The sequence below is a fragment of the Pan troglodytes genome, chromosome 8 (genome assembly GCF_028858775.2).
Source record: "Pan troglodytes isolate AG18354 chromosome 8, NHGRI_mPanTro3-v2.0_pri, whole genome shotgun sequence".
Taxonomy (NCBI): domain Eukaryota; kingdom Metazoa; phylum Chordata; class Mammalia; order Primates; family Hominidae; genus Pan; species Pan troglodytes.
In genome coordinates, this window is record NC_072406.2 from 41,223,559 (window position 1) to 41,236,188 (window position 12,630).

At 35.5% G+C, this 12,630-nt stretch overlaps 1 protein-coding gene across 22 annotated transcripts in view; it reads right to left on the minus strand.

Annotated features, from left to right (window-relative positions):
* The window catches only part of MPP7 (MAGUK p55 scaffold protein 7), a 255,744-nt gene that overhangs the window by 180,923 nt on the left and 62,191 nt on the right, over positions 1 to 12,630 (minus strand). For all 22 annotated transcript variants that reach the window (XM_507720.7, XM_054660889.2, XM_054660885.2 and 19 more), the window contains one exon: positions 7,302 to 7,469. In XM_507720.7, the coding sequence (XP_507720.3) occupies positions 7,302 to 7,338 (37 nt within the window). In that variant the 5' untranslated portion in view covers positions 7,339 to 7,469. The remainder of the gene's footprint in view (positions 1 to 7,301; positions 7,470 to 12,630) is intronic.

The following is a 12,630-nucleotide window of genomic DNA, read 5'->3' on the forward strand; positions in this document are numbered from 1 at the left end:
AATTATAGCACAAATAGAGCCAATAAAACTTAGCGAGAAATAGTCCTAAATGTGAACATTAGGAAAAGGGAAAGATTAAATATTTATAAACAAAGTATTTCTAGAAATTAGAAAAAGAACAGTAAAAATTAATGAAATAAAAACAAATGTACAATAGAGAAAATAAAGCCATAAGTTTTATATCTAAAAAGACTAATAGAATTGACAAAACTCTCACAAAATTAAGAGGAGAGAGGAAGAGAGTGCAAAAATTACCAATATCAGGACCAAAAAAAAAAGCATCAATGTAGAAACTACAGGTACGAAGTAATAATAATACAAATAATTCTTTCCCAACAAATTTGAAAACTCTGATAAAATGGACAGTCTTGGAAAACTGTAAATCACCAAAATTGACTCAAGAAGAAACAGAAAGCTAGAATATTCTTTTAACCTTTAAAATAAATGAATTAGTTACCAAAAATCTTATCAAAAAGAAAATTCCCAGGCACAGGTGACCTAACAGGTAAGTTCTACTCAAGTAAAAGTTAATATCAATCTTTCACAGACTCTTCCACAGAAGAGGAAAGGCTCCTCCCAATACACTACACGAGACCAACATGACTTTTTGAAATTCGGTAAAGAATGAAAAAGTGAAATTACAACTGAACTCACTCATCAACATAGATCTCAAAATTCTAAACAAAATACGAGCAAACCAAATCCAGAAATATATAAAAAGGATAGTAAATTATGACCAAATTGGGTTTATCCCTAGAATGCAAGTTGGTTTAACATTCAAAAATCAGTGTAAGGCCAGGCACAATAGCTCACACCTGTAACCCCAGCACTTTGGGAGGCCAGTGGTGGGACGATCACTTGAGCTCAGAAGTTTGAGACAGCCTGGGTAACACAGGAAGACTCACAGAAGTCTCTACAAAAAATAAAAAATTAGCCAGGCATGGTGGCATGCGCCTAAAGTCCTAGCTACTTGAGACACTGAGGCAGGAGGATCCTAGGACTTTGAGGCTGCAATGAGCTACAACTGCACCACTGTACTCCATCCTGGGTGACAGAGTGAGATCCTGTCTCTTAAAACACACACACACACACACACACACACACACACACACACACACACAATTGATTGGTAACGTAAGATGGATTGGATTGCTTTTCTCTTCTTTTAAAGAAAATAGTACACATGAAGAGGCAAGCAAAGAGTAGACAGCCAAAAATATAGAAGAAAAGCTTTATGGAGGTGTGTTAGGGAGTTAATTTTTTTAAAATAATACTTTTCCCCTGGATTCTATAATACGTGTTATATGTAGCCACTTTCGAAAATTTACAATGTGTTTTCATTCTAAATAAATATTCACTTTCAAACTAAAAACTGCTTATGGTGTAATTCCATTTATAAAGTTCAACCAGCAAAATTAAACCATATTGCCTACGAATGCTTATACAAATCATAAACTATGTCTTATGTGTAGTCTGACGTAGGAGTCATTAAGGGGGTTGGGAAGATTGTGACTGAGAAGAGATACACAGGCTGCCTTCAAGGTGTTGGAATTTTTGACCTAGGTGGATGATGGTTACATGGCTATGACTAGGTCACATGGATGCTGGCTTATAACCACTTTTAAAACTCTACTTATAAAGGTTTTTTATGTGCATTTCTGTACCTATATTATATTTCACATTATATGATGCTTGTAAAAATCATAATGAAATTATAAAACTAAAACTAATATAGGTATTATGCAGGAAAGGAATGATTCCATAAGATTAAAAACTATAAAGATAGTATGGCACTCTCCCGGCAATAAAAATAAAATCAACTCTCTAGCTAATAAAAGTTGTTTCCCATGGGTTAACAATTCTGATACTGCTATATTGGTACACGTACACTGGGACTGAACAATTAAGTAAATCGATGGTGGATGGTAGTAGCAGGTTTTCCACTGTTGGAGGGGGAAGAGGCTACAATGATCCATTTGCTAAGGATTAGAGTTGAAAACATCAATGAGAACTCATATTTAGTTTAGTATAGTTACAGATGATTACACATAGAAATGTTCATATACGTTTCTGTGTGTTTACGCATGGGTTAACTTACACACATACATTTCTTTGCTTTGTCAGCTGAAAGAGGCTTAAAGAAACAACACTCCGGCCGGGCGCGGTGGCTCACGCCTGTAATCCCAGCACTTTGGGAGGCCAAGGCAGGCGGAATCACAAGGCCAGGAGATCGAGACCATCCTGGCTAACACGATGAAACCCCGTCTCTACTAAAAAAAAACAAAAATACAAAAAATTAGCCGGGCGTGGTGGCGGGCGCCTGTAGTCCCAGCTACTCAGGAGGCTGAAGCAGTAGAATGGTGTGAACCTGGGAGGCGGAACTTGCAATGAGCCTAGACAGCGCCACTGCATTCCAGCCTGGGCGACAGAGCGAGACTCCGTCTCAAAAAAAAAAAAAAAGAGAGAGAAACAACACTCCAAGGCTGAGTGTGGTGCCTCATGCCTATAATCCCAGCACTTTGGGAGGCTGAGGCAGGAGCATCACTTGAGCTCAGGAGTTTGAGACCAGCCTGGGCAACACAGGGTACCCCATCTCTACCAAGAAGAAAAGAATTGAAAAGAAAAAGAAAGGAAAGGAGAGGCAGAGGGAAAGAAGAGAGAAGACAGAAGAGGGAAGAGAGAAGAGAGAGGAAGGAGGAGAGAAAAGAGAAAAGAAACGAAATGAAACAAAACAAAACGAAAAAGAAACAACACTCCAGCAGCGATAAGCAAACCTATTGCCCAGATCTTGATTTCTAAGCCCATCCCAACAAAAGGAACTAGAGCCCCTTAGAGAAATGTCTACTTCTAGGACTGGGGCAGGAAATACACAAGATGAGCCAAGAATATTTGTAGTATCAAAAGTAAGGAAGTGCTAAAAACCAATGAGCCCACATTGATGGGGGTTATCAAGGAAGCCAACTCAAAGAGCTCCCAAGGGCCAAAGCTGGAACAATTTGAGCAACAAAATAAAGTAGTCATGGCTTATAACCCAAAGTACAAAATAAGTATCCATGACTCCATACTGATCTGAATGATTGAATAAATTAATAAATGGGAGAGAAAAGACAAAGAATTCCAAATAATTTAGATAGCTCCTTTACCCTAAAGGAGGAGAAACGACACATGCTACTGTAAGTGTGGGCTGCACAAAGAGACTTTTTCCAAAGATTACAGTATGGAAAGGATGAAAAAAAGAGTAATCTTACAGTGGGGAAACCTGACACACAGTACTTTAGGCAGGTCACCAACATTAATGTCAACAGTTATAAATCGAGTTGACAGAATATACCCTCAGTGTGATATGATGACAATGGCCCTTCACCGCTCTGATCTTACCCCACAAACACATAACCCCAATCTTTTCACAAGAAAAATATCAGACAAATTCCAGGAGAGGGGAATCCTTACAATATACCTAACCAGAACTCCTCAAAACTCTCAAGATTGTCAAAATCAAGGAAAGTCTTTTGGATTTTGTTGTTTTTTGTTTTGTTTTGTTGTTTTGTTTTTTTTGAGACAGGGTCTCACTCCATCGCCCAGGCTGAAGTGCAGTGGTGTGATCACTGCTCACTGCAGCCTACACCTCCCAGGCTCAGGTGATCCTCCCACCTCAGCCTTCCAGGTAGCTGGAACTATAGGCACATGCCACTGTGGCCCTAATTTTTTGTATTTTTAGTAGAGATGTGGTTTCACCACGTTGCCCAGACTGGTCTCAAACTTCTGGACTCAAGAGATCCACCCGCCTCAGCCTCCCAAAGTGCTGGGATTAAGGTGTCAGCCACTGTGCCTGATTTCTAAAGTCTTAGAAACCATTATGGCCAAGAGAAGCTTAATGAGAGACGACAACTAAATGTAATATGGTATTACGAATGAGATCCTGGAACAAAAAAAAAAAAATGACATTAACGGAAAATGAAGGAAATCTGAATAAAGTACAGATTTTAGTTAATAATAATCATGTATCAATGTCATTTCTCCAAATGAAATGAATTTACCATACTAATGTAAGATGCTAATAACAGGGGAAACTAAGGCAAGGCATATTGAAACTCTCTGTACTGTCTTCGTAATTTTTCTATAATTCTAAAATTGCTCTAAAAATAATCTATAAAAAATTAAATATAATCAACAGATCATACAGCCAAGAAAGAGAACTCAGAAAATATATGTAATGCTGGATTATGATAGAGGGGATATTAAAAATATACACGGAAAGGACAGACTATTGAATAAGTGATCTAGGGACTTGGTGGACCACATGAAAAAATAAAATCAGGTGAGATTAGACTACTGCCATGCTCCACATACAGATTACAGTTGGATTACAATTTCAAATGTGTAAAAACAAATCTTTAAGATAACTATTAAAAATCTTAGAGAATATCTTCATAATCTTGGGATATGAAAGGCCTTCTTAAGCAGAAGAAAGGTAGCATGCACCATACAGAAAAGATTGATTTGACTACAAAGAAGTTTTCAACTGTTATAGAAGAAATGTTATTATTTAAGGAATAAGAAGGACAAATCACTGACCAGAAGAAATGATGTTCAACCTATAATGGCTCAAAGGATGAATACACAAAATGTAAATAAATTCTGCAAGTAAATTAGAAAATGACGAACCAGTACAAAAATGGGGAAGAGATATGAAGAGATGAATCACAGAGGAATGACCATTAAACAAATGGAAATACGCTAGCTATCACTAGTAACGCACATTTCACACTTAAGATTTTATGTTTTTCCCAACAGATCGGTAAAAATTACAAGGATTGACAATATTTAATATTGCCAAGAATGTAGGGGAAAGCATCTTTAATACACTGACTGTAGATCATTCGGTGGTTTAACCACTCTGGAGGACAATTTGACATCATTAAATGTGTACATCTTCCCTTCCAAAATATTTACAAAAGGAGCAAAACCAGGCTTTTGTGAACAGCAATATGGTTCACTAAACAGCAATATGATGGAAAAGTATACATTAGTTTAAAAGAATGAGATAAATACACAGATGTATAGAGAGATATAGATAAACGTGCGTAGACACACCAACACTTTTCTATATTTAACACAGAAATATCTCTCCAAGAATATAGCTTGGTGTAGAAAAAAAGCTGAAGAATAATAAATAGGGCATAACAAAATCTGTGATTAAAAACAAAAGGAAAAGAGACTCAAAAACAATGTATTAATGACATATATATGCAAGTATTGAATGCACAGGAAACTCTTACAGGCTACTTATCAAACGGAGAAAAAAAATGAGATCGGGGGAAAGCGGCATGTTTTTATGTATTACTTGTATAATTAGTTTTTTTTTTTCTTCGTGAAATAAGCAAGAAGGGAAAGAAGAAGTGGTAAAAGTTTTACACGGAACGTATTTTCCCAAATGAGCAATCCATGCATCTAGGCTGCTGTGAGTCGGGTGCCTTGCTCCTGTGGCACAAGGGTCTGACTTCAACTCTGTTCCCCTGGAAACCTGATAATGGGACGACATCAGCGATACTGCTAAGCAACGCTGCTTATGGGAAAAATGACCCGACTGGCCAGTTGCAAACATCTGATGCATACGCCGTACTTTGCGGCTTCTGTAAATGCAGAGACTCTTGTCTTCTGTGCTTTGCTCAAACCTTGTGGGGACATAAGGTCAGAAAACATCATAAAGCAAGGTGTCACTCAGATCAGCACTTTAGATTTGCACTGCAGCGAGCTGGCTGTGTGTGGAAAAGCTCTTTTTAAATTCTTAATAGCCTATGCTATTTTTCATGACTGACACCTAAACTGCCTTATAAACTATAAATACTCCATTTTAATCCTCCTTCAAGTTATATGTAAGCAACGATATTTTGCATTAAATTAAACTAAGGCATTTTGGGTGAACAGCAAGGTTTAAAACTTATTCATTACACGACTGTAGTAAATTTATGGTTCACATAAATTTTATCCATAATTTCCCAAAGCACTATGGAAAGTTAAATCATTCATTTTTATAAAGTAGAACACAATGTGGGACTATATAAAACCTAAAAAGAAGAAAAAAAATTTCCAAAGGGTCTGGCTTCCAAGTTAAGGTCTTGAGAAAGAAAAGCTTTACGTAATTTAACAATCAAAACTTCTTCCTGACAAAAACGAATCCTCAATGTAAATCACAGCGGAAAAAAAAAATCATTCTTGATGGATAAAGATGAGACAAAACTTGCCAAAATATAACTATGGATATGCTTGAAATAGCAAATAATTATGTTTGCAAATAGTGCAAATGAAAATGCCAGTGTAACATAATACAAGATAAAACTGAATTTCTGTTTCGGTGTTTTTGAGATTATAGCACCAGTCATTGTAATTGTCCAGTCTGAGACAGCCACCTCAGCTGGTTTGAGAGCTATATCAACCAAATTCAGGATAGCCCATATAAAACAGAGAACATTCCTTTTCGTCCCACTATGTTACCACTTCTTTCAAGGGGCTTTAAAAATGCATGACATAGGCCCCCAACCCCATTTACATTTTGTTTTAGTAGTCCTTAGAGGCATCCAGGATTTTACACTTTGAAAAAGTGCTGATTCTGGTCCAGAACAGGACCTCAAAGAGGCATCTACCACCACACTTCTACTTCCTGAATCAGATCAGAAGGGGAGGATTTTATGTACACGTGTGTGTGTGAGTTTTTTTTTCCTTTCTTATAAATACCTATTCTAGGTATCTCAAAGTCTTATAACTGATAATAACATAAAATATGTTTGTTTGTTAGTTTTAATTGAATCCCTTAATGGTATGTATCAATTTCAGGATAGTTTTACCTCTGGTGACAGAGAGAAAACAGAGAATTGGGGTAAGGATAATGTTTTACTTCTTAAAGAAAAAAAAAAGAGAAAAATATGAATCAAGTGTGGCAAACAGTTCCTAGCTGTTATACATGAATGAAGGATAATATGGGTATCACAGTATTTGCCATACTTTTCTATAAGTTTCAAATACTTAATTTTTTAAATTAAATGCACAGAATTATTCTAAAAGCAAGACAGTATAAGAATATCCGCACACGCCATCACTACTCAGAGAAAGAGGCAATGAGTCCATGTCCTCCAGTAACTTTTACCTAGGAGGGCATCCCTGAGTTGATCTTATGTCCCTAGTGTTGGTGACAGAAAAACAAGCATGATCTGCCTGCATTTGCTTAAAGCAATGCTGTATTTCACTGTGAACAAGATTTAAGCAAAGATGGAATGAGAACTGCCCCTCTTGGGGTCACATACCAGTGTCACTCCCAGATCCCGTTGACAAAGCTGGCATGATGCAAGGTGTAGGAACAGGTCAGCCCACCGCTCTCCAGACACCCTGCCTTCGGACAGCCACAGGGAATTCCAATTCAACAGCCTGCAGCCACGTTGTCTACCAAGATCTGTATATTTTGTAAGCCGTTTCTAGAAAGGAAAGAAACATTTATATTTTTTAAAAAGGGACCATCACCAAATCACAACATTCTGTAACTAATTCAAAATTCTCATCCCAATCACTATTGGAGAGATCGCAACTCTTCAGAATTTTTTCTACAGACCACATGCAAGTACAAACTGTGAGAGTTTCTGATCTTGACAAGCAACTTCGAATTGAAAACATGAATGTTCTGCATACGTGTGTTGAGGATTCCTTAAAGATTTTTACATTTGGGTTGAGGAACACTGATTGGATACGTGGATAATTTTAAGAAGCTTCTGTAAGTCAATGTCATTCTCAACTTCCTTCCCTGTGTTACTATAATTCTCAGCTACATTTCTAAATGTAGAACAGAGACTATATAAATTGTCAGCAACTTATAATTTTTATTTTTATTTTATTTATTTATTTTTTTAGATACGCAGTCTCACTCTGTCACCCAGGCTGGAGTGCAGTGGTGCGATCTGGGCTCACTGCAACCTCCGCCTCCTATGTTCAAGCAATTCTTCCTGCCCCAGGCTCCTGAGGAGCTGGAACTACAGGGGCCCGCCACCAAGCCTGGCTAATTTTTTTTTTTTAATAGAGACGGGGGTTTCACCATGTTGGCCAGGCTGGTCTTGAACTCCTGACCTCAGGTCATATGCCCGCCTTGGCCTCTCAAAGTGCTGGGATTACAGGTGTGAGTCACCGCACCCAGCCTAATTGTATTTTTTTAAATAGCTCATCCTAATATGACAAATGCATGGTTCTCTAACTGATGTCTGCAACTAACCTTGAAGGAATATTTACTAGAATGGAAGCAAGATGTTATTATAGATTTACAGAAGTGTTAGTAATCCAAAGTAAATCTAACAATCCAAGCTAGCATACATAAGTAAATTCTTTTAGTAAAAACTAACCTTTGCTTTATCTGGAAAAATATTAACTTTTTTTTCAGTAACTATCTTAACTAATGTTTATCCTCAAATAAGCAGTAAAGGCAGTATAGCACAGTAGCTAAGAACAAGGGATCTAGAGTTTGACCTAATCTTTAATGCTGCTAGTTCTGTGATCTTCAACAAGGTATTTCATCTTCTTAAGCCTTAACTTCCTTATATGCAAATAGAGACAATAGTAAATTAGAACTATTTGGTAATTAAATATACTCAGACATATAATGCAGTGTCTGACACATGGTAAATAAACAAGAAACAATGGTTGTTAGGGTTTTTTTTTAATTCAGGTAATGAGATTATACAATGAAAACATAAAAGAAAGTAGCAAGATTAAAATTTACATTGGCCTAACACCTAGAGGGAGGCCATCTGGTTTAAATTTGATCACCCCTGGCTAATAACAGAGAAAGTACTCCATTTACATTTTTGTAGAAATCAGAAGAACCATACACTGTGTTTTAAGTTCATTTTTAATGCACTTTCCTCGATTCTCTATAAAGCAAATTCAGTAATTTAGAAGCATATTTTTAACATATATTAACAACAACAAAAAAACATTGGAAACACTGGAAAGACTGGTTCACATCAATTCTGAAAGCCTTTAAGTTGCTGATTCAAATTGCAGAATAAAGAGAAATGAACTTGCCAAATTTTACTTTAAAAAATCCAAACTGTAAGATTCTATTAAAGCCTTCTAAATTTGCTTTTTAATTGTTAAAGTGAAAATTCTTATTAAAAACTTCACCATCAAATGGATTATTTTAGACCAGACTATCTGCTGTAATACCTTGAATTTTCCTTTATGTTATTGCAAAGGCTGACATAGTTAAAACATGCATACAAATCCATATAGAAAAGAGTGCTAATTTAAAATATAAGAATTGTTATTTGAAATGCCAAATGAAAATATAGCTGACTAAGCTAAAAATTAAAAATGTGAGGCAAGATTTCACTAATGCACAAGTATGGAGCTGTTTTTTCTAATAATTTTGAAAGCAACTTTGCTTTGCCTTCATAAATTATTCTAAAAAATCAGTGTGATGAATTCAACTACAGGAAAATGTTCCTTATATAAAGCAAGGCTAGAAATGAAGTAATTCAAAGTCAAAAAAAAAGACTGTATAATTTAAAGAACACAGTCAATTAGTAGACTTTTGTTTTGCTAATAGAAAAAAATGAAAATCAATTAAAATTTCTAAAATGTCTGCAGACACATTTGTACCATTAGGCCAATATATATGTATGTATGTTTGTGAGTAGGTATTTATTATATGTGTGTGTATATATATGTAATTTAAGTTTCTTTATGTCATGAGAAAAGCCTAAATTTATATGGTATAGATTGCACATATGCTATACCATGTATACCATGCAACCTATCACTTTCTTCACAGCTTAAAGAACTTACAATGTTTCAGGCTTGTAAACCATACACACCATATAATAAGACAACATATGCTTATATCAATTAGAATTTCATACAATTTGAAACATTCACATTCCATTAATACTAAAGACCTTACATTCCAAATCAAAATATCCTTTTGAGCTGATATTGCTGCTGTTCATCTACGCCATATACAAAAAGCCCTCATATTTCTTGTTTTTTATTTCATAATGAACACTCAAGGTTAAATTTTTCCAAAGCTGTATCATTTACTACAAAACAATTATCTTTTAAGTATATATACTACAAAGTAATCACCTTCTCAGACCATATACAAGTATATGAATTTAAAAAATGGTTTGACAGAATCCTAACCAGTAATACTTTGTATTTTGTGGAATGAAGCAAAGTTGCTAGGTTTAACTTTCAAACTGAGTTAAACTTTTGTAGTAATGATGTTATTTTCTTTGGCAAAATTCATTGAAAATGCTTTGGAATTTGTCGGAACGCAGCCATAATTATTACTGACTGTTGTATGGAATCGATTTACTACAACACAAAAATACCAGCTGTTACAGTATGTCCTAAGAGGGATTACCGAATATTCTTAAATTGAAGTTCAATCCATCTTTCCATAAAAAAGAGAAAGACCTGAAAGCCAGGAACATAACAGCAGCATCAAGTGCACCTGAAGCATTTACAATACCCAATAGAACGATTACAACCCTCCTTTAAAAGGGCTTATTTTTGAAATTTCATTATTCCAGTTGTACCTTGCTTCTATATATCACACTGTATCAGGTTCCTCTGGCACTGATCATGTGGAAACAGTGAACTATGTGAAGGTCTATGAGCTTACAACGTTCAATTTCTACCCACCCTGGGTAACTCTCAATGCTCCCGTGGCACTCATGACATCTAGTGGTCAACCACAGAAGTGCAAGTGTTTAAAACTTGTTTTCAGTAAATAATTAACTTAATTCCATAGTCTGCAACATTTTTTATTAATGTGAACATATACACACACACACAGTTAATATATATCAACAAGAAACCAAGTAATTTTCAAATACATTTCCTCTAAATTTGGGTAAGTGTTCAAGAATATGAAAACTTGTAATTAACTGTCATCATAAACTACTTTAATAATTATGTTAGCAATCTATCATTTCAGAAGAATAAGTGTGCTCAGAAATCCAACTGTAGATTATTTCACCAGATACACATACTCAAAAGTTACATTTTCAAAACCTAATAGAGCAATAAAATAACACAAACAAGAGTAAACTTTTTAAAAATAAATCTATCACAGATTTTTGTAAAAGCTCAATCTGAAAGACTCATTAGTTCTATTAGCCAGTGCAAGAAGCAGACTTATACCTGTTAACATTATTTGGACCCTCATAAATTATAATTGTAAGAATAAAAGGAGGCAACATATACTAAGTGGCAGACATCTGCTTATATAAAATGGTACTTGTACCTTTTATACCAGCCATTCTCAAAGCATGGTCCACAGACCCCTAGTGGTCTCCAGGACCCTTCCAGAGAGGTCCATGAAGTCAAACTATTTTCATAAAATTACTAAAGAAAGTACTGAGATGTTATTTGTCTTTTGCACTGTACCAGCATTTGCACCAATGGTGAAAAGCAATGGTCACAGTTGGTAAAACCACTGGCACCTGAGCATGAGTCAGGATAATGGCACCAAATTGAAACTATTCAACATTGTATTCTTCACTGCCAAGGATGCTCATTCAGAGTAGGAGGAGGAAAAGGAAGAAAAGCAGGAAGAGGAGAAGGGGAGAGGGAAGGTTCATTATAGAATATCCTTAATGAAGCAGTAAAAATTAATATTAATTGACTCGAGTACTCTTCTTTTTAACATCCTGTGTGAATAAGGGGAAGCACACATAAAGTAACTGCTGCTATAAACAAAGGAAATACTGTCTCAAAAGAACACTTGTGCAATGATTTGAGTTGTGAGTTATACTGGCTGCTTTGATCATGGAACTTTTTTTTTTTTAACTTAAAAGAACAACTGAAGACAAACTATGGTTATTCAAGCTTCGGTATTTGGCAAACATTTTCTTGAAGATAAATAGAGTCCATACTTTCAAGGGAAACCAAAAACAGTATGTGTTGCTAATGATAAAAATGAGCTTCCAAGCAAAAATCAGAATTTTAAAAACTTGCATCCACTAGAGGCTCATTTTGCTATGTTAACTGAAATACACGCATGGTGGAACCAAGCCCCCACTGTGCACTGGTTCTATCAGCTTCTCAATGCCCAAAGCCTTTGCTGAGAAGACCCACGGTGGTATTAACAAATGTGATTTTTTTTTGGCATTTTGTATCAACATTGGGAAGATCTGCATGATTCGGTGAACCAATATTTTCCCATTTTCTACTAACACATTAGAAAATCATGCATGAACGACATCCATTAAAAGCTCAAGATTGATCAATGGATTTAAAGTTCCAATACAATAACTTTATTTCTATACTTTCAGATTTTACACTGAAACTTATCTTTAAGAAACTGCCATATATCTTTGGTGTAACAGCAAATATGCACAGTTAACTGAATAGGCTATTAAAATACTCCTCCCTTTTCCAACTACAGATCTCTCTGTAAGTTCAGTTTTTCTTCATATCCTTCAACCGGAACATACAGCAACAAAATGAAAGTAGACACAGATACGAAAATATAACGGTCTCCTGTTGAGCCAGGAATTAAAGAAATTTGCAATTCACTCATGTTTTTGTTTTGAGGGTAAAATTATTTTTCATAAAAATGTTATTTGTGTTAACATGAAGCAAATT